We start from the raw sequence: 15,663 nt of genomic DNA, 5'->3' as shown, positions 1-15,663 counted from the left end.
AGACAAGATAAATGGGAGCTTAACCTGTAGTCTAATCAGGAATAGACACTTGCATGCATTGAGGAATGCACCACAGGCTGCATTTTAGAAATTCGTCAATGATCTCAAAGTGAAGCAACCAGAACTAAACTCATTTGCTACTCACTGTACCTAAACATTTTAAACACACACATTCACACACACCAAACTAAGAAACAAAACAAAATGAATTGACACCCACGAAGATTCCCTTCAGTCCTGAAGGTTTTCTTGAGGAGAGAAATACATCAAAATTGCAGTAATGTTTGGATTTCCACACTGCTGTGAGCAATTCTTTTCAAAGAATTCTCTTCCAGAGATTTGTCTGCATGTCAAATTAACAGATGTGAATTTGGAAAACCCAGCTAAGGGAAGTGATATCCTCATAGCCAGCAGATAAAGTGCTAAGAAAGAGAAAAATAGTGCAGCTACTAAATAAAAAAACAACAGCCAATCAATACACGTACACAATGTAACCATGAAGGAGGAATACCAGATTTCCATCAGATGACTAGCAAATGAGTATTGTCCTTTCAACCAATCTCAGAAGCCTGTTTGGGAAGCCATTTCACCAAACCATCTTGGGAATTCCTTTTTTAAAATTTTCTTAAGAGACAGTCTTAAGACAGACTAATGCCAAGGTTATTAGTATCATTATTTTTATGGCTGCTGCCATGGTGTGATTGTTAACACTAAGCAGTATTACTCAGCTTGATATCCTACCTCCCTCAACAGCTTTCACTCTACATGATGAGTGTTGAATTTTAAAAATTCAATGGCATGCCCAAAAGGAGTTCCACAAGTGTTTTGAACAATAGATGTTTCTTAGGCATGAGGGCATAGCTACTAAGGCAATTATTCTAGAGGGAGACAGACTCAGTTTTAACGTCCTGGTTTGATTGCTGAGAAGAGAAGCAGTTCCCTCTAGGGCAGCAGTCTCAAACTTGGCTGCATGCTGGAAACACCTGGGGAGCTTTACAAACTACTGATGCCAGGTCTTACCCCCAGAGAATTTGATATAGTTGGTCTGTGGGGCAGACTGGATATTGGAAGTTTTAAGAGCTCCCTGGGTGGTTCTAATGTGCAGCCAAAATGGTAGCACACTGCTTCAGAGTCCTGTGTTTTATCTGTCTATACACATCTTTTGCACAGTTTTACAAATCTGCCCTTCCCTTCCACTCAACACACTCATTTGTTCTCTCTAGCCCCAAGTATAATAACTGGGGGAGAGTAGCTGCTTAGTAAATGTTTGGTGAACATTATTCAGTAAGCATAAGTAGACCCTTAAGTGTGCGCTAGGTTGGGTGACCAACAGCTCCGATGTGCCTGGTACAGAGGGACTTCCCTAGATGTGTGACCTTTCAGTGGTAACATGGGAACAGTCAAGGGAAAACCAAGAAGGTTGGTCACCCTAGTGCCAGATACTATGCTAAACACTTGGAAAGGGTATTGCTTTAACCCTATTGGCAACCCTATGTGGTGCATGCTATTGTTAACCCAATTTTATAGACAAGGAAACTGAAGCACATACATATTGAGTGGCTTCCTGACATGGGCATTAAGCCTGAGATTAGACACTAGACAGCCTGAGTCCAGAGTCCATATACTTAATCATTATGCTCTACTTTCTTTCAGTAGAGTTGTGATTTTTGTTTGTTTCATTTGTTGCTTTAACATGTACCTCCCAATGTAGTATTTCAGAGCCTCTGATGCTGAGCAGTAGACCAGAAGCAGACCCTAGCAGACTACCCCACTAAGGGAGGAAACCTCACAGAATGGAACCTATGTGTGCATGCACACTGTGCACACATGTGAATGGTGTTGCCCATCCTATAGCTGTTTTATGTAAAGACCCCTTAATCACAAGTAGGGAGGTGTCTGAGCATTACTAAGCTATGAAAGAAGTAAACCCTTCACCTCAAATCCTTCCTAATTTAGGCTACCAAAATGCCTTCCAAAAGTATTTTTAAATTCTATCAGCCATAAAAGAAAAGGAGTTTTTGAAAATTTAGAATACCAACAGTTTAGTGAAAACTTTATAATTATACCACATACAATCCCTTTATAGACCTGGAGACACAGAAGTTTCTAGACTTTTGAAGGCAAGATCTTTTGTTTGCACAACCTGTGGTCATCTCATGCAGGCCCTGAGAGGCTGCTGTCCAGTCCAGCCCCACATCCTAACCGTAAAGGGAGGGAAGACTGTTAACTAGTCTTAACCTGCTAGAAGAAACACAAACTCAACAGAAAGACAGTCAGTGACTCAAAGGTGCCATGTTTACAAGTAAGGAGGCAGAGGTGGTAACTGATCCATACCTGAAGGGAGCTTCTTGGTGGAATCACTCGCAGAACCGCTGCTGTTCAGCATCAAAGGCTGTGCACCACTGGTGGAGGATGCTCACTTCATTCACTTGCAGTGGGGCCACCTGCTGACTCACAGCAATGGCCATCTTTTTTATGTTGTTCCATTTCTCAGGCAGCTCCTGCAATGGAGACCTCAGCGTGGTCAGACCCACATTGTTCCCTCCCTTCACCACAGTCCTGAAACTGGACAGACCCCAGATACTTTTATGTCTGCCACAACACCTGCTGCAATGCCATGGTATCATTTGTCCGTTTTCAACAACTCCCCTTCCTTGACTTATCTCCCTAGTCAGTTGTTCTATCGACTATCGTCTACTTTGCACTCAACACTATCCTTCTTGCCCTCAGCCTCTGACCCAGTAACCCTTTCCCTTTTTATATTTTCCAAGAATACTTGGTTATTTTCTGTAACGCCCCACACTTCCTCTTAGACCACCTTAACACTCCTCAGATCTGCTCTTTTCTCCTCTGAATGAAAACAATTCATTCACCCGTAATTCTGGGGAAAAAAACCCGACACACTTTGTCCACATTAACTCTCCCATATATCCTCCAGAATTACAGTGTTTCATATTTATTGAGTTTCCACCATGTGCTAGATATGACACATACCTTACACATACTGTTCTAAAATATGCGCCTTGGGCAATTGCTAAGCCCTGTTTCTCATTTATTTCAATCTACCTCACCCGACTCTGAAATCCTAAAACTCCCCCACTCTTTCTTTTATTAGGAAAACAAATTTTGCACTGACCTCCAGCTGCTTAAACACCGTTTTTGGCAATTCTTGTTCATAGGTCTTCAGCAATTCAATAGTTTGCTTTAAGGGCTCAAACATCTCATCAGTGCTGCCCTGCCATTCTTTAAGAGCCATAAGGTGTCCCATAATCTCAACCAATCCTTTAAAATCGCCTTTTTCAACTTCCTTGAGCAAGCCACTCTCACTATTTTTTATGAACACTTCAAGGTCAGCCAAGCTAAGCAAAACACAAACAGAACATGAGGAGCCACTCTCCTGCTTCTCCCAAAAAAGCAGATTTATTTATTGCCCCTAAAATATAGCTATTGCTATGGAGAACCTTCCATGTGCACAGCTCTCTGCATAGACTGTACACTGATGGTAAGAATATGAGCCTTTTCAGAAGTGTCAGAGTCATGAAGACAAAGATGAACACTTTGATGGAGACTCCAGAGACACAACATATTAGTAGGACAGCTGGGGAAATGTGAACAAGGTCTGTAGGTTAGTTACTAGTACATCAATATTAACTTTCCGATCTTGACTGTACTGTGGTTATGCAAGATGTTATCATTTGGGAAATCTGAGTGAAGGTAAAAGTAAATAAATGAATCAAATAAATAAAAATACACTGCACAGAAAGGGAACTTTGGTACTGTTTTGCAATGTTTTTTGTAATGTTTTTTTGAAATTTTCAAAAGAACTATAAATCACAAAAATACTGTGGTGTCTAAAATCATACACACTCGGGTTGTATGTGTAATCATGGCCAAGTCATTTAACATCTGAGCCTGTTTCCTTGCCTATAAGATTGGAGAAATCATTTCTGTCTCACTGGTTATTGGGAAAATTGTCTTTAATTCAGATATATTTATTATCTATTACATGATACAAGAAAAAAATTAATATGTCTAACACATGAACCCTAGCATGCTTCCAGACCCTGAGGAGAGAATAAATAGGATAAACAAAGGCTCTGCCCTTTTGAAACTTACCTCTTAGTGGGAAAAATAAATAGGAAACAAGTGGATGGAATAGGCCGAACAGTTTCACGTAGTGATGAGAACTATAAATGGGTAGAGACTATTTAGGATGGCTCTATTCTCTATGGAGTGGTTAGTAAAGGCCTTTCTATTAAGGTGGTTTTTGAGCAGAAACATAAATGGTATGAAGGAGGGAGCCACAGAGAGAAATATAAAAGTTTTCAGGTAGAGGGAACAGCATGAGGGAAGGCACAGAACCTGGATTCAGTTGACTTGTTTGAGGAAAAGGGGAAAAGTCAACGTGGCAGAAGCATGAGGCAAATGGGGAAAAAATGGAGGGAGAAGAGAGCAGAGAGTTAGCAAGGGGCCAGACATGGCAGGGCATTAGTGGCCATGATAAGCACTCCAGATTTTATTCTGAGCAAAAGATCTGCAGCTGGAGGAGAACGTGTTTTAGTGGGAGGTGGTAATGAAGACGGTGATGCTGGCTTTGCTGGTTGGGAGACAAGAATGGATGCCAGGAGGGCTTCAGGGACTATAATCATTGTCCATGTGGCAGAAAATAATTGACTTTGACCTGGCTGGTAGACCTGAGGAGTGGTCAGATTCAAGATAATTTTGCATATAGAGCCTATAGGACCCACTGATGGATTAGGGGAGAGATGTGAGGAAACGAGAGAGATCAATAGTGGTCCCAGGCAGTGAGGTGAACAATGGTACCATTTAAAAAGATATGGGGAAGAATTGGGGAAGACTAGTTTTTGTGGAGGGAGAAGGGGAAGAGGAACATGTTTTAAACACATGAGGTTTAAGATGCCTCCCAGACACTAGACACTTTAGGGAGACATTTATTAGTCAGTGGAGAGCTCCTGAGAGATGGGGCTGAAAATATAAATTTGGTAGTTATTACACAGTCGTCCTTCAAGTGCTGGGTTAGATATCACTTGGAATATGAGTATAGATAGCTAAGAAAGTTCAGGATTAAGGTTTCAGGAATTCTAATATTCGGAGGTCTAGAAGAGACAAGCCCAGCTAAAGAGACCAAGATGGCACAGCCAGTGAGACAGGAGGAAAACAAGAAATGTGAGGTATCCTGAAAGCCACAGGGAGAAATGGGGAAAGAGGGAATGATCAGCTATGCCAACTCCTCCTGAGGGGTACACATGAAGATGAAGACAGATCGTGACCACAGGGTGTGGCCGTGTGAAAGCCATTAGCAACCTTGACACGAGTGGTTTCAGTGGGCTGGTCTAGTAAAAGGCTGACTGCAGAGTAAGCTGGGGAATGGCAGACTTCAGATTCTAGCTGTATGATGTATATGATGACATGAGTAACCCTCCTGCTCAAACAACTAGAAGGCATAAGCAACTATTTCAAAATCATTTAAAATATGCATCACTAGCAGGGCATGAGATTAAGGAATCTCCAGAGGCTGAAGATGTATCAAGAGCAAGAACCAAGCAAGGTTTTAAGTTGGCGTTCATATAATGGTTTCTACTGCACCATGAAGACCTGGAACTTCCACTTTGATTGCTTGAGCCAAGGGCCCACACAAGGTGGGTAGGCTAAGCTAATAGGAAGCTGCAACTCAGCAAGAGTGAACAAAAAATAAACACACTGCACAGAAAGGGACTGTAGGGAAACTTGCCTGGTTTACCCTGGGCACTAGGTGGGCCACTGCTAGTTGAAGTGTAGGTGGTCTGGGGTTGGAAGAATCCCCTGGATGACTGGTAGAAACAAAAGCAAATCATTACTGGAGGAATGAAACTAGAATCCAATCTTCAAAGGATTTCCACAGATAAAATTCCAAGGAACATGGTTTACAATCAAAAGTTATAACCCATACAAGAAGTCACCATGAGTAGGAGCTAGCAGAAACAGACACGAAACCTGTGAAGAGTTCAGATACTGGAATTCAGATGCAGAATATAAACAGCAATATTTAATATATTGAAAGGACAAACGAGTTCTTGTTTGAGTGTTTCTCTTTACCGTTGTTGACCCATAAAGCAGGAGAAAGTGACTTCCTGCAGTTTCTTGGACATCAACTCAAGACTAAGAAAAGCAACTTTATCCTTTTAAGCACCATATGCCAGTTTAGACAGAAGTGTTTTCTTTAGGAATCACTCTAGAAGCCTAGATAAGTCCACACAGCCTTAATAAGTTACAGACCCTGCCCCTGACCCAGTACTAAGTTCAAATGTAAATTCAGCATTATCTCAGTCAGGAATGGAAGCAATTTCAGAGGCTTTGCAAATATGCCAGAATCAGTGATAGCATGTGGACCTTTGTCTGAATGATGGATTCCAACAAATGACAAAACTCACTGAAGTGGATAACATGAAAATTATGGCCTGTGATGGCATTACTTTGTGAAGGGAAGGATAGAAAAGCTTTTAACATGTGTTTTAGCAATGCAAAAATGATCATACTGTGCTTTGTTGATGGACAATTCCTGGAGAAAGAAGCTAATAATTTCCTGTAGGCCTTTATGTTACCTTGAATCTACAGCATGAAGAAACAAATAATTTTTAAGTTGACACATCAGAAGTTGTCTTAAAATCATCTAATGAACATGTTCTCCAACTTAAAAAAGGAATAAATAAAAGAGAAGCCTTAACATTTGAGCAAAGAAGAAAAGAGTGTAAAAAATGAGCAAGCAAAATTATAAAATCACCAAATAGAAATCTAAAAATGGAAAGTATAATTAAAATTTAAAGCTCAGTGAATGGTTTAAAGAGGAGATTTAGACAAAGCTGAAAGAGAGAATTAGATTGCTCTATGTGGAGAAAGTAAAGTTTTCTGAACTGCAGTGCAGATAGACAAAAAACTGAAAGCTCTGGAAACTGTGAAGACACATGAAGGAGTGAAAAGATCTGGCATAAGTGTAGTAAGGGCTCCAGGAGGAAGCAAGAGAGAGAATGGGCAAGAAACAATCTTTGAAGAGATTCTAGTGGAGAATTTTCTTGAATTGCTAAAAGACTTCAAATGTGAGATTAAAAAAGCGACAAATTGAAGGCAAAATTAATATAAAGAAACCCTCACATAGGTAGTTCATGAAACTGAAGATTGCCAAAAAGGGTAAAAAAAAAACCCTTAAAAGTAGATAAATGGCTTCAGAGCAAAGACAGACTTCTACAAAACAAGGGAAGGAAAAAAGAATTAGACTAACATGTGACTAGGCAATGAAAAAATGGAAGCCAGGACACAGTGGAATAATACTTTAATACATAAAGAAGATATCTGTTGTCCTAGAATTCTATCTTCTAAAAAACTTTTTTCAAGCACAAGGGCAAAATACATGCATTCTCAGACAAAGAAAGCATGAGAGTTCTACCAATAGACCCTTATTAAGGGAACCTCTAATGGATAGATCTCAGGTAAGAGCTCTGTGATGTAGGAAAATTTAATGAGCAAAGATATTGGTGAATATGTAGGTAAATTTAAATAAACATTGAGTGTATAAAAATAAAGTATAATTTGTGGAGTTTAAATACTAGGGAGCAATTGAAATTACTGGGAATGACAGAATATAATTCTAGGAGTGAACAGTTGAGTTCAAATTATTCTAAAGTCTTTGCATTGGTTGTGAAGAGAGTAATAATGCTGATAAATTTCTTTCTTTTAAGGATCCTTATTAAAATAGCAATGGGAACCATAAGAACTGGAGACCTTAATAGTACAACATCCAAATTAGCAGAAGGGAAGAAAATGGAGTAAGAAAAAGGAAAAATAAAAGAAAACAAAAAAAGCAGGCAAAAAGGAAAAAATTAAAAGGAAAAGAACAAATGGAAAGTATATAATAAAATGGTAGAAATGGATCCAAAAATAGCAAAAGACATGTTGATGAACATCCAGTTAAAATGTCAGTATTGAGGTAGATGAAACATTCAGTTCTATGCTGCTTATAAAAATCTCTCCTAATATAAAAGCACAGAAAGGTTGAAAGCCAACAGGTAAAATGAGAGACACTAGGCAAATATCATACAAGGGAAATTGGTTTAGTCATATTAAAAAAGGACAAAACAGACTTCAACACAAGAAATCTAGCTAGAGATAAAGAAGATTAATGTATGGCTAAAAGTTTCAGTTTGCCAGGAAGATAGAAAGAATCAAACTCTGCATGTTCACAGAACCTAACCTTAAAATAAATGAGACAAAAAGTGAAAGAAATATAAGGAGAAATTAACAATCTACCAGCAGAGTGGAAATTTTTAACACAGTTACCTCAGTAATTGATCAATTAAGCAGACAAAAAGAGGCAGTGAGATTACAGTGAATGTGAATAAAAGAGTTAACACATTTGATCACATAGGCATGCACAGACCATTAGACCCAGCAGCTACAGAATACACATTCTATTCAAATGTGTGAAGAATATTTATAAAAACTGACCATTAGATAGTGTATAAAGCAAACTCACAAATTTCAGAAGCTTGTTACTACATGTATCACATTCTCTGACCACAGTGTGATTGTTAGAAATTAGTAACAGAAATACAACTAGAAGAACCCTATGTTTGGAAATTTTAAATATATGTAAACTCATCATAATGGATATTAAAACTGTTTTAGAACTAAATTATAATAAAAATATTACATGTTAAGACTTGTGAGATGTAGGTAAAATTGTACTTAAAAGGGAATTTATACTTGACACCAATATAAGATTGTTTATCAGTGATACTTCAATTAAAAAAAGGAAATTTATAACTAAAAGTTATATTTAAAAAAGCAAAGTTTCAAAATCAATAAAAAAGAATCATAAGTTAGCCAAGAACAGAAAACAAATCCAAAAAAGTAGAAGGAAATAATAAGCATAAGAGAATAAACTACAATGGAAATTGAGTTATAATAAAGAGGATCAATGAGTTCATAAGATAAATTTCTATAAATCTCTGGCAATATTGATCAAATAAAGTAGTACAAATAAAAACAATTAGAAGTGAGAAAGGAAACATAACCATAGATTCTATAGAGATTAAAAAGATAAGAGAATATTATAAATTTTATGACAATAATTTAAAGGTTTACATGAAATGGATATGTTCCTAGACAAATATGGCCTACTAAGGAATGGAAAACCTAAAACTCCTATAACTATTAGAGAAATTATAGGTAAAACTCTTGCCACAAAGAAAATATCAAGCCCAGATGGCCCAATAGGAGATTTAAATAAAACATTCAAGGATCAGAGAATTTCAATCTTACATCAACTCTTCCAGAGAATAAGCAAGAAGGATTATGTCCTAACTCATTTTATGAAACTCATTTATAAGGAAGGAACATTGAAGGCCAATCTCAACTGCAAACATAAACCTATCAATGCTAAACAAAATATCTGCAAACAAAATCACCCAGTGGACATATCTGAAAAAATAATACTTCGTAGTTGGGCTTATCACAGTAACACCTGGTTGGTTTAATATTAGAAATTAAATAATGTATTCACCATTTGAACATTTTGAGGGAAAAAGCAGAATTATCTTAATGAAGCTAGAAAAAGCACTTGGTAAAATGCTATATCCATTTATGCTAAATCTTCTTAACAAATTAGGAATAGAAAGGGACTTCTTTAATCAGATAAAGAGAATCTACACACACACACACAAAATCATGGCAAATGTTATATTTAGTAATGAAATGTTGAAGGCATCCCCTTTAAGACTAGGGCACAACAAGGGTACTTGCCATCACCACTTTATTCAACGTTATACTGGAAGTCCTAGACAGTGTGGCAAGATAAGAAATAGTGATAAAATGCATTTTATAAAAAGACTGAGGAGGAAGAAATAAACTTATCATAAATGTGTAGATGATGACTATGTCCATGGTAAACCCAAAGAAGGATGCAGATAAATTATTTGAGTTAATAAGTTAATTTAGCAGTTGCTTGATACAAAATCAATATACAAAAGTCAATTCCATTTCCACTGAAAACATGATTTTAAAATTTCATTTATACTAGGGACTGAAAAATAAAACATCAAGGACACAATGAGAAGCATCAGGGCCAATGGATTGGGAATCTTGATGGGTCTGAAGAAAGTATGTGGCGGGGCTGCCAAGTACATGACCTGGAAGGATACTAGGCGGTGGTCAGAGAATGGAATGCTTGAACCTGAGGCTCTGAAGGGACAGAAATTACTTCTGCAACTTTTCCTATACCCACAGAGAGCATGACATGGAATGAGGCAGCAGAGCTACGGAGGAGGGGAAGGGCACTGGGGAGAGAGGTCAGCAAAGTAAGAAGCAGGGACAATGGAGACTCTATGTGGATGTTGGCTCCCTGGGGATGATTGTCAGCAGAAGCATGGGGAAGGGAGGCTGAGCCAGATGGTAAGAGCTGCAGTGATGGGGAAGAATGGCTAACAGCTCAGGAGGCAGCTGCAGCAAAGACACACAGCAAGTGCTGATGTCTGGAAGAACTTGCTACAGGGAAGCTGGGGATTTTGAGGGAGGATGGTGGAGACATGTTCTGGAAGAAGCAAGGACCAACAAGAGTGCCTCCAGGCCCAGGGCTCAGAGGGATACAGGAGGAAAATCAGGCTATACAGGGGAGGGCTGCAAAGAAGTGTCCTCAAGAGTGAGCCAGGGTTCAGTTAGAGAAAGAGGAGGATGGGGGATGATGAAGGGAACAGTGGGCATTTGCTGATGAAAGATTCTGAGATCTGTGGGAAGGCTTGGTGAGGGCAAGATTGGGGGTGAGCCAGATCAGGGCATGAAGAGCTGAACAGGGATGAGAATTTAGATGATGTTATGGCCCTAATGTGTGTGCACCCCATAGATTCCTGTGTTGGAGCCCTAACCTCTAATGGTATGGCATTTGGAGGTGGGGCCTTTGGGGAGTAATTAGGGTTAGATGAGGTCATGAGGATGGCTCCTCAGAAGGGATTAGTGGCCTTATGAGAAAAAGAAAGAGATCTCTCTCTCTCTGTGCAGAGACACCGAGGAAAGGCCACATGAGAACAGAGTGAGGAAGTCAGGAGAGCTCCCCACAGGCACCAAACCACAGGCACCTTGATCTTGGGCTTCCCATCCTCCAGAACTGGGAGAAATAAATTTCTGGTTTCTAGGCCACCCAGTCTGTGGCATTTTGTTATGGCAGCTCTAGGATTCGAATTCCAGTTCCAATGTGTGTGTGTTGGGGGTGGGAGAGCGTTCCCCACACCACCAGGTAATTGTCCCACACCAGCTGGGTGTCCTACAATTCAACTCAATTCTGACACTATCTATCTGGTAGCATCAGATCCCACATGGTAGGAGCTCAGTCTCACAAAACTGCCCCCCGCTTCAGATACCCCTCACAGCCCAACTTACCATCTCTGCCTCTGACTGGCTGGGTATAGATGGGAGGTTCCAATGACCACCTCCTTGAGTTTTATTAATTTGCTAGAGCAGTTCACAGAACTCAGGAAACCCATTTACTCATCAGATTACTGGTTTATTATAAAAGGACAGAATTCAGAACAGCCAGATACAAGAGATTAATAGGGTCAAGGTATGGAGAAAGGGTGCAGAGCGTCCAAGCCCTCTCTGAGTCTGCCATGCTCCGCACGTCCCCAGATGTTCACCAACTTGGAAGCTCTCTGAACCCCATCCTTTTGGTTCCTATGGTGGCTTTATTACATAAGAAAGATTGATTAAATAATTGGCCATTGGCAATTGATTGGCCTTCCATCCCTCCCATGCCCCAAAGCCAGGCGAGTGGAACCGCAAGTCCCAACCTTCTAACCACATGGTTGTCCTCCTGGTAACCTGCCTCCATCCTTAGATGGGTCCAAAAGTCACCTCTTTAATATAACAAAGAACACCTTCTCACTCTCATCACTTAGGAAATTCCAAGGGTTTTAGGAGCTCTGTGCCAGAGATGGGGATGAAGACCAAATACATATTTCTTATAAACCACAGTATCACAACAGCCCAAGCTGAAAAGAACAGTTGATAAAGAAGGGCTGAGCTTCCGACAGTAAATGAAGTGTATGAGATGTAAGGCGAGGCAGGATTGAGGGGCTTCCACCTGACCTATTAAGGGTTGGGGGAATCACATAATTATGTGACACATAGCAGACACTCAATAATAAATGTTTCTCATTGTCCTCATTATTTCCATTTTTTCTAATCCTTGAGAACACAGTAACACATTCTCCCAAAGTGTAGCAAAGCACTCAATTTATGGAATCACCAACTGATAACACTAGAGGCACCTTAGAGGAATCCAGTCATTCTGCCTTCCTTCAGAGATAGTGAAATAGGGGTTGAAAGACAAGGACTCAGGCCTCCTAACTGCTATACAACATGCTTATCCTGTAAAATGGTTAGATCCCATGAAGCATTCTGTGGTAGAGACAAGGCAGCTGCTGTCACTACACCCTGTACCAACCATGTCTTCCTGAAGCTCAAACATCTGGGGCCTTGCTGATGCTGAAGGGAATGCCCCTCCCAGGGCTGGCCAATTCCTAGGGATAGAAAGGACTTGCCTTTGAGCATGCTTTTCATGAAAAAGCCTGTCAACCCAGAGTTCATATCCCCAACCGTCTCCTCCACCCAATGCCCACATTCAGACCATAACCACCTGCCCTACCCCCCGGGGCCAGGTGCCAGACAACTAGGGACAGCCGCTGTGCCCCAGAGCCTGATGAAATGATTCAAACAAGCCAGTTCCAAACCTGCTCACTCTGTCTTGCCCATTTTCTCCATGGAAACCAGAATGGAGTCTCTTGCCCACGTTTCCCCCTCACACCTCTGCCTCCTGATGGACCCTGGCGCTTCTCTGTGTGGCCCTCCATGTTGGGTTTACACTCCCTCTTGGAATCTACAAGTGTAACAAACTATCTTTTCAATGGCAGTTGTCTCCTACCAATTCTCTGTTGGCCATGCCACACCTAAATAAAAATAAAACCTGTATTTAGAAACATGCCCCTGTATCTCCGGATGATCCGACCTACCAGTGAAGAAGAGCCAGAGCAGCTGCCACTCTCAGCGGTGTTCTATCTGGGGGCACCTCTACTGCTGCCCCCGTGCCCACCAAGGCTTCTGCTCCTTGCCTCTCAGCTCCTCAGGGAGCAAAAGTTTTTGTGAACATGGAAAACTGGCTTCTTAGAGAACACCTAGGAAGCCCCATTTAAAACACCCTGTGATGCTTTTCTGGGGTTTCCCAGAGGGGAAGGCCACCAGCCTTGCAAATCTCTTGGGGTTTTGCTTGCAGACAGACACACCCCTGACTTGGCCATTTTCCTTCTGCTCACAGCTCTAGTTCACTGAGCAGGGAGGCTGTACCTTAACCAAGAGCAGCACCGAATGCAGGGGAGGGGACAGGATGGCTCCCCTGGAGCACCAGCTGTCATATCAAAGGCCGGACACTGAACAGAGAGACCAAGGCTCCCCACAAGATTCAGGGTGGGGGTGGGGGTCAACATTCTGACTGTGGCAGATCCGCAGGGACAAAGCAAAGGTGAGGTGACCAGGGGACTGCTGCCCAGACTGATTATTTATCAGAGGCTGATGCTCTGGGCTGGTGAGCCTGGTGCTGGGCTGGGGAGTCTAAGCCCACAGTGGAATAGACAGAATGTCAGATCCAGTCCTATCATATGGCTGGAATGTCCCAGGCAGGCATCAGGAATGTGTGGATTTAGTGACGTCCGCATTGCCCAGATGGATCATCTGAGACAAGGAGTAAGTGGTAGAAATAAAATCTAAGAGGTCCATTAGATGCCCTCTGCTTCCCAGGCTTAAAGAGATTTCACAGTCAGAGTTGTGAGGGGAGGCTGGATCTGCTATGATTGCAGAGAACATTATTTACCACTTACTGGGTGCCTTTCACACAGTGGGCACCAAATGGAAAATAAAACAAAAAGAGGCCATATCTGGTGAGCAAAGTAAAGGCAGGAGGAAAGTTTCCACTGGTGTCCAGAAGCCTGGAACCTCCAACAGCTGCTTTAATTTTTAATTTAATCAATGAACCTATAGGGAAATATAAAGAAAATTAAGAACATGGTGTTCTCAATAGCTTGGAATGCTGGAAAAAAGCTGGGACAACTCTATTACCTGTCGGTGACATAGTCAACAAGATGCTGCTTGAACAAGAGGCTCCACTTCTTAATTACATTCAGTAGAGATGCTTTAAAGGGTCACACATCAATTTTCATCCAGCTCTCAAACACCCTGATGGGCTCCAGCCTGCACATGTCTTCACAGAGCTTTTCATAGGAGTCAATCTGCGCTTTAAATTGATGGAGGAGGGGAGGGTTCTCTGGGATGCCATCTTCTGCATGGGCTTCAATTTCCTCGGGTGTGAGGACACGCCCATACAACAAGAACAGACTCAGGACCTCCTTCCGGTCCTCCATGTAGAGGTAGGAATACTGACTGAAGGTGTTCTCATAGCTGCAGCAGAGGGCCATCATGCTCTGAAACCTCTCCATGAGGGTGCTCCTCATGCTGGCCAAACAGGCCATGCCCTCCACATCAACCTGGGGAGCAAGACAACGGCAGGTAGGTTACACCCACATTTCTCAAGAAGTTCCAGAGCTGGCTGGAAGGCAGGATGGTCACAGATCCAGTTCCTGATAGTGGGGAGAGCCGTTTTGTGGTGAAAGCCGTGGCACCAAAGACGATATTCCAAAAATGCTGGTAACAAGACCCTCAACAATGTCGTGGAAGCCACCCTTCACTCCAGACTCCAGGGACGGATGGAAAACTAATTCTGGGATTGCTAAGCTCAACTGTGCTTCGAATATCGGGGTGAGTCCTGCTCGACATTCTGTAAAACAAGGAAAACAAATGGAACAAAGAAGAATGGGTACAATGAGCAAACTGCAATGATGTTTTAAAAATACCTAGTGCATTCCTTTCCTTTAGATAAGCTGTTTGGGTATAGGAAAATTTGCTAACACGCCAGGAAAGGTGACGGTGACAGTCTTGCTGTGTTTATCAACAGGGGAACCCCTGACATTTTAAACAGGCTAACTCTTGTACAGGGCTGTCCTGGGCATTGCAGGACATTTACTCTCCTTGTCCTCAGAGAGCATATCCCAGTGACTGATCAACACAAGCCAGTCCCCTTCCACATTCCCAAGACCTCCTGGGTTGGGCAGGGCCAGGGGGGTGCCAGAGCACACAGTAGAGCCTTGGGTTGAGAACAGGTTGATTTTACAAAGCCAATTTCTTGGGAGCAGCTGATCTCTTCCTAGGCACAAACCATGCACTCCCACTGGCACTCCCTAGGTGAACAGCGGTATGCTTGTCTGTGGTTACTAGGCAGGAAAAGGAAAGAGAAGTTATAATCCTGCCTGTTCAGCTCCTTTTCTATGAAAACACAACCTATTTTAATTTGGTAGTCCTGAAGTGATGAACATTTTAAAAACGGTATCAATAATTAATAAATCCCTGATTGCTTACTAGACTAACTTGCTAAATTTAAGTCAAAATATAACATGGGGCAAGATGTTCCAAGGACAAGATTAATGCTTAAACTTTTATCAGTGACCACTTATTTCTGTGTATCTTTTTGACTGTAGAAATATTTAGGAGACTGTTATTTGCTGGATACTGTGGGCA

The 15,663-nt window shown here is 41.4% G+C and overlaps 1 protein-coding gene across 1 annotated transcript in view; it reads right to left on the bottom strand.

Annotated features, from left to right (window-relative positions):
• The window catches only part of LOC118931520 (dynein axonemal heavy chain 9-like), a 215,598-nt gene that overhangs the window by 141,871 nt on the left and 58,064 nt on the right, over positions 1 to 15,663 (bottom strand). Inside the window, 4 exon segments of the mRNA XM_057499467.1 lie at positions 2,335 to 2,501; positions 3,137 to 3,359; positions 14,152 to 14,580; positions 14,674 to 14,866. Of these exon segments, the coding sequence (XP_057355450.1) occupies positions 2,335 to 2,501; positions 3,137 to 3,359; positions 14,152 to 14,580; positions 14,674 to 14,866 (1,012 nt within the window).

Source organism: Manis pentadactyla, chromosome 4 (assembly GCF_030020395.1).
Source record: "Manis pentadactyla isolate mManPen7 chromosome 4, mManPen7.hap1, whole genome shotgun sequence".
NCBI lineage: Eukaryota > Metazoa > Chordata > Mammalia > Pholidota > Manidae > Manis > Manis pentadactyla.
The sequence above is the reverse complement of the archived record's forward strand: the minus strand, read 5'-3'. Positions and strand labels throughout refer to the sequence as shown.